Source organism: Chionomys nivalis, chromosome 7, assembly GCF_950005125.1.
Source record: "Chionomys nivalis chromosome 7, mChiNiv1.1, whole genome shotgun sequence".
In the NCBI taxonomy this organism is placed as follows: Eukaryota; Metazoa; Chordata; class Mammalia; order Rodentia; family Cricetidae; genus Chionomys; species Chionomys nivalis.
The window spans coordinates 86,948,576-86,961,793 of record NC_080092.1 but is presented as its reverse complement, the minus strand read 5'-3'; the positions used below and the strand labels follow the sequence as shown (position 1 = coordinate 86,961,793).

General features: G+C 44.4%; 1 protein-coding gene across 1 annotated transcript in view; it reads left to right on the top strand.

Annotated features, from left to right (window-relative positions):
* The window catches only part of Ern1 (endoplasmic reticulum to nucleus signaling 1), a 96,703-nt gene that overhangs the window by 78,316 nt on the left and 5,169 nt on the right, over positions 1-13,218 (top strand). The window contains 12 exon segments of the mRNA XM_057775570.1: positions 312-430; positions 2,631-2,675; positions 2,678-2,824; positions 4,670-4,916; positions 5,674-5,764; positions 6,458-6,647; positions 7,347-7,446; positions 7,696-7,895; positions 9,206-9,353; positions 11,452-11,579; positions 12,595-12,718; positions 13,062-13,129. Coding sequence (XP_057631553.1) covers positions 312-430; positions 2,631-2,675; positions 2,678-2,824; positions 4,670-4,916; positions 5,674-5,764; positions 6,458-6,647; positions 7,347-7,446; positions 7,696-7,895; positions 9,206-9,353; positions 11,452-11,579; positions 12,595-12,718; positions 13,062-13,129 — 1,607 coding nt within the window.

Genomic DNA, 13,218 nt, shown 5'->3' with positions numbered 1-13,218 from the left:
TGGTTTTGGTTTTTGTTTGTTTGGGTTTCATTGTGAAGTTCGGGCTAGCCTGAAATTCACTGTGTGATCCAAGCTGGTCTTAAACGCACAGAGATCCACCACCTTTGCCTTCCAAGTGCTAGGATTAAAGGTGTGTGCTACCACACCCTGTACAATTTCTGTTTCTGTGCTAATTCTCTATCACTGTGTAGATATGGGATTGCATTGTAGGAAATGCCACCTCAGCACATAGAGACAGTTATAGAAATCTTGTGTTGAGAACTACCACTGCCTGGGAACTGTTCTCATTAAAGATTTCTTTCCTCTTGTAGGACACCATGAAACTCCTCTGTCTGCATCTACCAAGATGCTGGAGAGATTCCCCAACAACCTGCCCAAACATCGGGAAAATGTGATTCCTGCTGATTCGGAAAAAAGGAGCTTTGAGGAAGTGAGTGAGGAAGTGGACTGATGACTTTAGCTTTCCTCTCAGGTGGAAGGGGGTAGCTTAGGGCCTCAACTGGTCCATCCCAGTTGGAAAAATCCCAGCATGAAGGAGCTATAGTAGAACTGTGCACACAGATGTTCTCACAGCATACCTTGTCCTGCAGCCTGAGAGGGCAGGGTGGAAAAGGGCTCTGAGCAGAAGCTGGGAGCTTCAGTTGAAAGTCCCTAAGCACTCAACTCTGTTAATTCTCCTCCATCCCTCTGCTGGTACTCTCTATTGGCTGTTCCTGCTCAGATATTAGAGGCTTGGGAAGACTTTTTTCTTGGCCTGTATGGCCAGCAAAGGGGATTTGGAAGTTTGTGAGGGCGTTGGTGAGCTAGCTATTCATTCCTGGACCTCTTACAGCTCCACTAAGTGGAGAGGGGTGATAGAGAAATGGCTCAGATTAGGGGAGGCTTTGAAGAACAAGAGCTATTAACATGGGCCGTCTGTAGTCTTAACAAATCATTTGAGAGACTTAATTTGTTATTTATTTGTGTTTTTCAAGACAAGGTCTCATTATATAGTACTCCTGGAGTTACAGGTGGTTGTGAGCTGCCTGATGTGGGAGCTGGGAACCAAACCCAGATCCTCTGCAGCAGCAGTACATGAATTTAACCACTGACCATCTCTCCAGTCCCACAACTGTCTTTTTAAACACTCTTGAGCAGTTACTATCTAAATAAATGTCCTCTGTCACATGCTCAGCACACATTTCTCAGTCACTTGCTACATACTAAACAAGCCATGGACTGTGGGATACACCATAAGGGAGGCATGAACAAAAGATGTATGTATCTGAATGGACTCAGGTAGCAACTGGAAGGGAAGAGATGGGCATCAAAGGCTGATGTCTTGCAGGAGAGAGCAGAGTGACATAAGCGTGTGGAGAACCAGTGTGCAAGACTAGGAAGCTGTGTGTTAGCTTTGTTGGGCAAACAGGAACACTAGTTTTTGAATACAAATCAATGGTTTTTCTAAACTGTTCCAGGAAATCTCTACAATTCTGAGGAACTTGGAGGGAAGCTACAAGCTACATGCTTATCTGATTTGAGTTAGAACTTCTCAACAAGCATTTCCTTTTTTTTGTCATTTATTTATTTGTTTGTTTGTTTGTTGTTGTTGTTGTTGTTTTGAGACAGTTTCTTTGTGTAGCCCTGGCTATCCTGGAACTAGCTCTGAAGACCAGGTTGGCCTTGAACTCACAGAGATCCTCCTGCCTTCCAAGTGTTGGGATTAAAGGCATGTGCCACCACTGCCCAGCTAGCATTTCTTTAATAAAGGCATCTGATTCTCTTCCCTAACTTTGGAAAAATAATAGATTCTTGAATAAATTATTTTAGTTTTTTGGGAGTTCCTTAAAATTTAAAAGCAACCTAAGGAAGTGGCTTTATTGCTTTGTTAGCTATACTAGCTGCATGCCTGTGTGTGTGTGTGTGTTTCAGTATAGGGTTATACGTTATGTATAAGGAGATCAGAAGACATTGGGTGCCCTGCTCTGTCACTCAGCACCGTGTTCCCTTGAGGCAGTCTCTTACTGAATCTGGAGCTAAACAGTGGCCAACAGGCCCTGGTGATCTTCCTGTCTCCACTTCACCCACTGATGGGGTTGCGGGTGCACATACCACTGTGTTTGACTTCTGGTGTGTGTTCTTGGATTTGAGGTTAGATCTTCATACTTGTATAGTCTTGCTTTATTTTTGTGGTTTGTTTGTAGTGTTGGGATTAAACCCAAGATTTTCTGGATGCCCCAGTTAGCTTCATTTTTCAATGTGAAAAAGTATCAAATTGATGGCCAACTTTTCACTAGGATTTTTTTTATAGTTGATTTAAGTGATTTTACAGTTTTCCTTAAATAGCAAATCTACTATCAAAGGAATAAGATATTTGTCATTGAAAATTTTAAAAGAATGTCAAGGTCTAAATGTATTTCTGAATATATTTTTATGAAATCTCTGTGTGAACAATGACAGCATCACTGCAGACTTGTATGGTTTCTCAGAGCAACTGCTTAGAAAGAAGCAACAGTTATCTGGGCCATCAGACTTTTGATAAACTAGAAAAGAACATTGAGTATAGTCCTACATTTTAAGTAGACATGGCTTCTCTTGAGTGCTGACTTCATCTATAAAGCTAGACATTTAGCAAATCTCTTCCATGCAAGGTTATCAACCTGGTTGACCAGACTTCAGAAAATACACCAACTACCGTGTCTCACAGGATGTGGAAGAGAAGCTGGCCCATGCACCTGCCAAGCCTGAGGCCCCTGTGGACTCCATGCTCAAGGACATGGCTACTATTATCCTGAGCACCTTTCTGCTGATTGGATGGGTGGCCTTCATCATCACTTACCCCCTGGTAAGGCTTGACCCTTCTCGATGCCTCTGTGTTCTGGTACCTCTCTGTTAGTCACTAGGTGTCAGTGGGGGCCACACAAAAGCAGTCAACATGTTTCGTAACTAAAAGTCAATATTTGAGCTAAGAATCATGTTGCACTCCTTTAATTATAGCACTTGGAAGTTTGAGGAACTACATAGCAAGTTTAAAACTAACCAAGGCTATATAGTGAAACCCTGCTTTAAAAAAAAAAAAAAGGAAAGGGGAAAAAGAGAAATATTTGCTTATCTTCAAAAACATTAGCCATACTAGCTTCTCATAAAAGGACAGTTTTATAACTAAATCTTAGTGTTTTTCAAGAAAGGTCTATAAAAGCTAATGTGTAATCCTGCCTAAGATCATTTTAAACAGTTAATTGTACCTTGTTTTTTAAAAGGAAGGATAGCAGATTACACTATGAGATCAGCTAAAGTGTAAAGGGTGGTGTGTTGATTCCTTTCCTCCCTAGCTCCAGATAAGTCAGCAAAAATGAGGGTGTATTTGAGTAGTTAAGACCATAGTCCCTGCAGCAAGTTGTTCAAGCCTACAGTACTGTCTCCTGAAAACACCAGTGCACAGGCCGCTCACATCTGTATCGAGTAGGGAAGACAGACTTTGTGAGCTTTGTTTCCTGTGGCAAAGTACAGTTACCTATTTTTTTTAAAACCTCATACAGTCCTATGAGGTCATTATTATTTATTCTCTGCTCACAGAAGAAACTAAGCTCAGGGAACCTATGTGCCTTCCTGGGGTACTAAGCTAGGAGGCAGCACACCCAGAACTTGGACCCTGGGTTCAAAAAGAGCTAGAAAATTCCCCTCTAGTCCACTTCCCATGCACAAGCAAGAATAATTGCCGGCCACTGATGCTTCTCATGATGAAGCAAAGCTTCCAGAGTATTGGAGAAGAGGGTTCTGTGTGGCTGCATGATGAAACCAAGTCCTTGGAGTAGGGCCTTAGCCAGGCCATCATTCAGCCCCACACTACCTCATTCTGGACCCAACTTCCAGCCTGCCTTCTAGACTTGAGGCCGTCCTGCTCTAACCTCTGTTCAGGCACAGGATTGTGGACCAGGACTTGCCCCCTGCCCACCATACTCCGTGCACCTGTAACCATTCTTCCCATTTGGCTTCACTTCTACTGTAGCTCCAGGTTTTCTTAAAAGTCACTAATTCTAAGATTAAGTAGAAATTTTTCCGCTAGTCCTCTTTCTAGTGCAGGATCCCTTCAGGTGCTCCTCCTAGTGGCCACTTAATCTCACTATCACCCTCCAGAGGTAGACTGTGGGCACTACAGAAGAGTAAAATTACTGAAGCAATTCTGTCTTACTATGGCTTCTCTCTGACTGTAAGCGGAGACTGTTATTTTATTTTCCGGCCACCCAAACCCAAATAATCACACAAAAACTATATTAATTACAATACTGTTTGGCCAGTAGTTCAGGCATATTGGTAGCTAGCTCTTACATCTTAAATTAACCCATTTTTATCAATCTATGTATTGCCATGAAGTTGTGGCTTACCAATAAGGTTCTGGCATGTTTCTCCTTTGGCAGTTACATAGCGCCTGCCTGATTCCACCTTCTTTCCTCCTCTATCTCTGCTTGAACGTCCTGCCTTGCTATATTCTGCCCTGCCATAGGCCAAAGCAGCTTCTTTTTTATTGGTAATAAAACATATTCACAGCATAGAGAGGGGAATCCCACATCATCTTGCCTTGTGCCTTAGGGTTCAAGTAAAGTCTGCCTGCCTCCTTGGCCACAGGGAATACCTCTCCTGTGTCTTGTTTCCCAGCTACACTAGCCTGGCTGTGGGTTTCTCTTCACAGAGCATGCATCAGCAGCGCCGACTCCAGCACCAGCAGTTCCAGAAGGAGCTGGAGAAAATTCAGCTCCTGCAGCAGAAACAGCTGCCCTTCCACCCACATGGAGACCTTACTCAGGACCCCGAGTTCCTGGACTCATCTGGCCTCTTCTCAGAGAGCTCAGGCACCAACAGCTCCAGCCCATCCCCAAGAGCCTCCAACCACTCACTCCACTCCAGCACCAACCCCTCCCTGGAGCAGGATGAAGAGGGTAAAGACAGTCTCCATAGTATCTTTGAACATCACTTGGAACATAGAACACCAGGTCATTTCTGAGGGTTCTCCATGTTCTTCCCTGGCTTCCTCCCACCTATAAATCTCTGTGATAGGGCTTCTGTCCCGTTCATGGTGTCTTCTGTTTGAGGGCTTTCTTCCTCCATCTTTCCTCTACAGGGCTATGAACTGCTGCTAACCAGAGGGAAGTTTCCCATCTGGCCTAAGTGAATTCCTGAGACCAGCCACTGGCCAAGTTCAGAAATGAAGCAGTGACCTACTTTCTTCTTGGGGAATGGGCTTAGTCAATGGTTAGGGCCCATATTCTGGGAGGATTGCCACAGAGATTGTGAAGGGGCCTCAGAGCCCCTAGTTCTAAGCAGTCTCTTTCTTTTACCTGTTTCACCATACTGAGACATTTTAGATATGGATCTTTGAGGTAGACCTTTTATCATTTTTGCTCACCATTAACTAAATCTGAGACTCTACAGAGAATCTTTTTGGGGGGAAAGCTTAAGACTCCTGAGTTAATATAAGGGCAGAAACAGAATGTAGGAATAGGGGGCAAAATGCTGGGGAGGAGGCAGTGACCCTGGGCATAATTGAACAGTGGGTCTAAGTAGCTCTTGCCCACCAGGAATCTGGGTATTTAGGCCCTCTTATATCCCAAGTCTTACTCAGAAATCAGGAAGCTTCAAAGTTCTTTAGTTGATGTCTGTTTAAAATGACCGCTTCTTTTTCCTGTTTTGTTCCAGATGAGGAAACTAGAATGGTGGTTGTTGGGAAAATTTCATTCTGCCCCAAGGATGTCCTGGGCCATGGAGCTGAGGGCACAATTGTATACAAGTAAGTGGTATCATCTCGTCCCCCAACTTTGTGAGTGCTTGTAGGATTGAAGTTTTAAGTGCCAGGCTCCTGGGACATAGCAGGGTCAAAGTGGTGACCAAGGCAAGTGAGCCTTGTCTTCAGTGAGCTCCTACATAGTCTTAGAGTTTCTGTTGCTGTGGTAAACACCGTGACCAAAAGCACCTTGGGAGGAAGGGCTTGTTTTACATCCACTTCCACATCACAGTTCATTGAAGAACGTCAGGATAGGAACTCAAGGCAGGATTTGAAGTAGAAGCCATGGAGGAGTGCTGCTTACTGGCTTGCTCCTCACGACTTGCTTAGCCTGCCTCTTATGTACCCCAGGACCACCTGCCCAGGGGTGATACCATTGACAGTGGGCTTGGCCTTCCCACATCAGTCTCCAATTCCGAAAATGTACTTCAGAATTGCTTATAGGCAGATCTTATGGAGTCATTTTCTCAGTTGAGAATCCCTAATGACTCTAGTTTGTGTCAAGTTGACTTAAAGCTATTCAGGATGGTGAAAGAGATGTACATAGTCACTGTAGGTTGCTAGTGGTTGGCAGGGCCTCTGGGTCTTGACGGTGGGGTGCCTGATACTAGAAGAAGAAGCATTGGTGACTTACAGGGCTGATCTCATATCTACAGCCCAACATGCACTAACCAAACTCAGTTACTTGTTGTCCTACAGAGGCATGTTTGACAACCGCGATGTGGCTGTGAAGAGGATCCTCCCTGAGTGTTTTAGTTTTGCAGACCGTGAGGTCCAGCTGCTTCGAGAATCAGATGAGCATCCGAATGTGATCCGCTACTTTTGCACAGAGAAGGACCGGCAGTTCCAGTACATTGCCATTGAATTGTGTGCAGCCACCCTGCAAGAGGTGGGTCTGGGTGGCCTTCTGGTGCCTGGGGTCAATGACAGCTTTGCTACAGCCACGGCAGCCTTTCTCCCACCAACTGGGATGTGTTCAGGAAGTATCTACTTACTACTTTTAAACTTTGCTTTATTAACTTTATTGAAGTTACTGTACAGCAACTTCTGCTCATCTTAAATGCATAGTTGGTGTATATCTATGTCCACTAACCACCAACACAAATACAGAGCAATTTTTATCACCACAGTCTTTGTGAAGTAGCCCACTCAGCATTCCGGGCCATTTCGGTTGCAGCTGGCAAGTTTCTTGCTCCCTCTCTTCTAGGGAACCTAGTAAGTTCTTCCCATCTCTGGTCATTTGCTGGTACAGGCTTAGAGGTTGCTGGTTGATAACTTCAAGCTGTCAGAGCATCCCACAAAATCCTTTTGCTCCATATTCAGTCTCACCCAGAACATTCCAGTATCATTTGGGTTCTCCTGTAGGCTTGCCTATGCCAGGAAATGAACCTACCTTATTATCTTCATTGTAAATTAATAAACTGGAGCTTTGTTTATGAGTTTAAGTCAGCCTATGACTTTAGGGGGTCTGTTGAACAATATGAGTTGAATTGAGAATGTTGTCAGTAAAATAAAATCAAAAGAAATGATACAGACCTAGAAGTCCTGAAGGTGCTGTGCTGTGACCTTGCCATTGTGCCTCTTGCAGTATGTGGAGCAGAAGGACTTTGCCCACCTTGGCCTAGAGCCCATCACCTTGCTTCAGCAGACCGCCTCAGGCCTGGCACACCTGCACTCTCTCAACATCGGTAAGAGAATTCTCTTTGCCAGACTAAAGTCCCAGGTGGGGGCAGCTAGCTGGCCGTCATAGGAGAAAGGAGTGTGTAAGTCTCTTGACAGGTTGTGTAGGAATTTGAGGGAGAACCTTAGGTAACTGAAAACCGAACGTTTTGAAGATTGCAGCAGATACTTAGAAGTCTGACAAGGACCCACAACCCCCTGTAGGAAGCTGGGGTTACTCGTGGTAAGCTCTGAATGAATCTCAAGTTCTCTTCTAGTTCACAGAGACCTGAAACCCCACAACATTCTCCTCTCCATGCCCAATGCACATGGTAGGATCAAGGCCATGATCTCTGACTTTGGCCTCTGCAAGAAGCTGGCAGTGGGCAGGCACAGTTTCAGCCGCCGTTCAGGGGTACCTGGCACTGAAGGCTGGATTGCCCCAGAGATGTTGAGTGAAGACTGCAAGGAGAACCCTGTAAGTAAATGGGAATATTTTTAAGAAAATCACAGTGTTAGTTTATTAGTTCTCAAGCTGTGATGGCCCAGGCACACATGGCTACAGAATGACACCCCTCTAACAAAGGACTTTTCTGTGAGCTTCCCTGTTGTTCCAGGTCCTGATAGATGCATGAGAAGACAGATGTGAGCAGCTGTCTCTTACCCAGCTCTTCAATCACTTTCTAACCCCTTTTTCTTTGGGAACCTGGAGAGTCCAGACTTGCCTCAGATGAGCAGACCTCCAGTCTTCATTTAAGTTTGTTTTGTTTCCCTAGAGTTTTGTTTTAAGAATTTGTAGTCCTGCAGAAAATTGAAAGAATGTTAGGACCTATGTGCTTTCATCCAGAGTCATTGTTACTACATAATGTGGATTTGCTCTCTCTCCCTGTATTTACCTGTGGCTAGGCCATTTGCATATAGGGAGCCCTCGCCCCTAAATGTTGCAGCGCTTGTTTCTAAGAGCAGTGCCTTCTCCCACCATGTTGTTACAGCTGTACAGTCGTCACTCTTCCCATCCTGTCTCCTTACACAGTTCATGCTCACTCCCCCAGCTAGCACTCAAGTCCTTCACAGCTGGTTTTGTATTCCAGGACTCTGTTGAATTTGACTGTATCTATAAATTCCCAGCAGCCTCCCTACCTGTTTTGTTCTTTGATGCTTATTCTTTTTTTAAAAAAAAAAAAAAATTTTTAGAATTTTCTTAACTTATTTATGTGCATTGGTGTGAAGGTGTCTGGAACTACAGACAGTTGTGAGCTGCCATGTGGGTGCTGGGAATTGAACCAGGGTCCTCTGGAAGAGCAGCCAGTGCTCTTAACCACTGAGCCATCTCTCCAGTCCATTGACGCTTATTTTTAAGAAGTTCTTGAATGCCCCATTCTAGGCTACTTTGCTTGTTTCATCATGACTGTGCTTCTTCACAACTCTCTCTGTTCTTTATATTTCCTGTAAGCTAGAAGTTAAGTCTAGAGGCTTGATTAGATTCAAGAGAAATGTTTCAGGTGAATAGATCTCGGGTCGAGGAGGAATGTGATATTAGATTGTGCTCTGATCGGTGATGCTAACTCGGGGCACCTGGCAGAGCCGGCATCCTAGGCTGTTAGCCCCAAGCCCATGACCTTGACATCAGTCAGGACCCTGAGGCAGCACTGCAGTGTCCCATGCTGTTCTGAGCAGTTCATGTTCATCATCTGCTTACCAGATTCCTTTCAGGAGGGGCTGGAATGAAATCAGGGCTGTGAGCAAAGTGATAGCTGTCTGAGGCCTCCCACTCTGCCTTTCTTTCAGACCTACACAGTGGACATCTTCTCTGCAGGCTGTGTCTTTTACTATGTCATCTCTGAGGGCAACCATCCTTTCGGCAAGTCCTTACAGCGGCAGGCCAACATCCTCCTGGGTGCCTGTAGCCTTGACTGCTTCCACTCAGACAAGCATGGTGAGCAGATGGTCTGGGTGGTTACACCTTCCGCTGCCTGTACTGCCTGTTGGGCCTTAGGAAATGCTGAAACATACAAAGTTGCTGGAGGCTGGCTAAGATCATCCTTGGAGTACTGAGACGCTGACCTGGGGAAGGCACCCTCTGGAGGCTACTCTTTCTTAACTCGTGACAGAGAGCCTTACTGGCATGTGGGAGGATCTGTGCTCTGTAAAGCGTACTCCGATGTGTGAGGGCCACAGTTGCAAGACACAGTCCATGTCCTGTAGGGATAAACAGGTTCTGCTCTTGATCTGACCTGGACACACAACACGTGCTTCTTCCTGACTGGGAAGTTTACTAGATTATATTAGATCATCGCACCCCAGCACTGCTATGTGAAAAGATTAAAACAAAGTAATTTTTTGCACCAGGCGATGGTGACACGTGCCTTTAATCCCAGTACTCAGGAGCCATAGGTAGGCAGATCTTTGTGAGTTTGAGGCCAACCTTGTCTACAAAGTAAGTTCTAGGACAGCCAGGACTGTTAAACAGAGAAATCCTGTCTCAAAAAATAAACAAACAAAAAAGTAATACTTGTTTTACTTATGAGGTTTTTTCCCTTATTCAGTGTAGAAAAAAACACATTAGCATAAAGATCCATTTTTTTTAACTTATTGTTTTTATTGAACTATACATTTTGTCCTCTCCCCTCTCCCCTTCTACCTATTCCCATGACTTCCACATTTCCAGTTTACTCAGGAGATCTTGAAAACCCCATATTTTCATTATACATGGATGGATATCTGCTATCAGTGCCTTTGTATATATTATTATAATTGATTATCTAGATATGTATACTTACTTTTAAAAAAATGGGTCCAGGAGTGGTGGCATACACCTTTAATCCCAGTACATGGGAGGCAGAGGCAGGAGGAGTTCTATAAATTCAGGCCAGCCTGCTCTACAGAGTGAGTTCCAGGACAGCCAAGGCTACATAGTAAGACCCTGTCTCAAAACAGCAACCTAAAGATGGTGCTAATGGGTTGGCAAGATGGCTCAGCAGGGAAAGACCCTGAGAACCCACCTCCATAGTAAAAGGAGAGAACCAACTTCTTACAAGTTGTCCTCTGACCTCTGTACGTGTGCTGTGTCACACATACATGCCCTTCCTCTCTACACAAAAAAATAAATGTAAAAAATGGGGGGTTTAAGGCTAGAGGTTATGGAACATACTTATAGTCCTAGCACTTAGGACACTGAGTTAGGACAACACTAAACTTGAGACCAGCCTAGGATACACAGGGAGTTCAGGTGAGCCTGAGCTGATAGGCTCCTGGAGGGAATGGGATGGGGTTAAATCATTCACTTGCAACCAGCTCATTTTTCAAATTCATCTTTTTGGATCATTGTTTGTTTGTTTAATGAGTCCGGGTCTCTTTGTATAGCCCAGGCTAGCTTCAGTCTTCTTACATAACTCATACTCGTCTCAAAATCATCATCTTCCTGCCTCAGCTTCCTGAGTACTGGGATTACAAGCCCATCACGCCTTACCTTGAATGTCATTCTAAATCCATCTGTATTCAGCCCTGGCTCATCATCTAGTATGTAAGCCTCTGGTTTGGGATAATTTTAGTCACTACTTTTTACAAACCACATAGTGAAAAATCTCTTATTTGGTGTGATTTCATTATTTTATTAGAATTCATTCCTGTAGCAGAATCTTGTATCAAGAGGCATACAAGGGTAGTTGGTAAGATGCTTACCACAAAAACATGAGGACTTAACTTGCATTTGGATCCTCATGCATGTCATGCATCTGTAACCCCAGTACTGGAGAGGCAGAAACAGGAGGATTCTTGGGCAGCCAGTTTAGCTGAATTGGTAAGCCCCAAGTTCAGTGAGAGACTCTTAGAAAACATTAGGTGGAGAGCAACTGAGGAAGAGATTTGACATAAACCTCTGACCTCCAGCATGCACACACATGCAAACATGTACACATATATACACATATGTACAGATACATAAAATGTGGGGGACATGCAGATTTTCAAGGTTTCTGATACTTCATTTAGCTATAGGTTGGAAATAATGGGTTGTTTGTTTTCTTCTTCTTTAGAGGATGTCATTGCTCGTGAATTGATAGAGAAAATGATTGCAATGGATCCCCAGCAGCGACCCTCTGCAAAGCATGTGCTAAAACACCCATTCTTCTGGAGCCTGGAAAAGCAGCTCCAGTTCTTTCAGGTACCTGTGTCTGTTTATCTATCATTTTTTTTTTTTTATTCCCAAGACAGGGTTTCTCTGTATAACAGTTATGACTATCCTGGAACCTACTCTGTAGGTCAGGCTGGCCTCGAATTCACTAAGATTCACTTGCCTCTGCCTCCAAGTGCTGGTATTAAAGGCATGCATTACCACTGCCCAGCCTTCCATCAAATTCTTAATTCCTTCCAGATTCTGAAAAGGTAGAAAGAACAAAGAGCAAAACAAATGACCTATAGAGTACAACCAAGACAAACGTGATTGGCATTTGTGTTAGTAAATTCAGTGTGCCTGTCTTTAAGGGGATGTGTGAGAATCACATGGTTACAGAATGGGTAGTCCAGCAGTGGCCATCTGAGTGCTGGAGAGACTGAGGAGTCAGTAGCTGCTCAGTAGTTATATTCTGTGCTGAAGACCTGAAAGATTTCCTAGAGAGCTCCTGGTGTTAGTCCACAGTGGAAAGCTGAAGAAGGGGGTGCCGATGTCAGTGAAGGATGGCAGCAGCAACAGAACGGGATAGGTGTTATTATAGCAAGAAACAAAGGCCAGCAGGCCAAACTGCTTTCCCTCAGACCTCTATATCTAGCCACCTGTCAGAGGTGCTGTCCATGCTGGGAGAAGGTCTTTCTGGAGCTCTCCTCACAGATACCCCCCAGGCATATGTTTTAGCTGATTCTAAATATGATCAAGTTGATAACTAAAATTAACCCTCACATTCAGAGTTTTTTTCACCTCTCTTTTGTTATGGGGGGGATCTCTGCAAGTTTGTCCCAATGAGTGACAGATGTATCTGCTCACAGGGAAAGTCAGTGGGTCAGCGTTGTGAGCTGCAGGTATCTGCAGCCTCGCTTTGAGGATGCCGTGGCCTGACCCTAAGAGGATGCCCGTTTGCTTACAGTCCACATGCCAGTGGCTGGCCTCTAATTTAGTGTGGACCAACTCCAGTGCTAGCGTTCCTGACTCTGACCCAGTACCTATTGCCCGTTCTCCCTCACAGGATGTGAGTGACCGGATAGAAAAGGAGTCCTTGGATGGCCCGATAGTGAGGCAGTTGGAGAGAGGCGGGAGAGCGGTGGTGAAGATGGACTGGCGGGAAAACATCACTGTCCCTCTGCAGACAGGTGACCATGCTATTTCTGTTCCATTTCTGAGAACTTGATATAGACAAGGCAGTTCCAGCTGTTGGAGTTCCAAATCCCACTTCGCAGGTATGAGACGTATTTGAGCATGTCCTTGTGGACTTGTCTACATGGATACACATTTATGTTTATTCCTTAGAGTGACAGGTTAATGATAGTGTCATGCTCTAAGGTTTCTGATCTGGATGAACTTCAGATGAACACCACCTTTATTTTAGGTCTAAGGTAGCATCTTTTGCAGTGACTGAGATTCACTCTAATCCAACTTCAGGACCCCAGGAATTTTCTTTTAAATTTTACATTATATCCCTTAATGTTTTTCTAGATCTGCGAAAATTCAGAACCTACAAAGGTGGCTCTGTCAGAGATCTCCTCCGAGCCATGAGAAATAAGGTAAAGGGCTTATGGTGCTTTGGGAGGTGGCCACAGCAGATATCTCCTCCTCTATTCATGTCTAGGTATTTTTTTTTTCATAATGGATT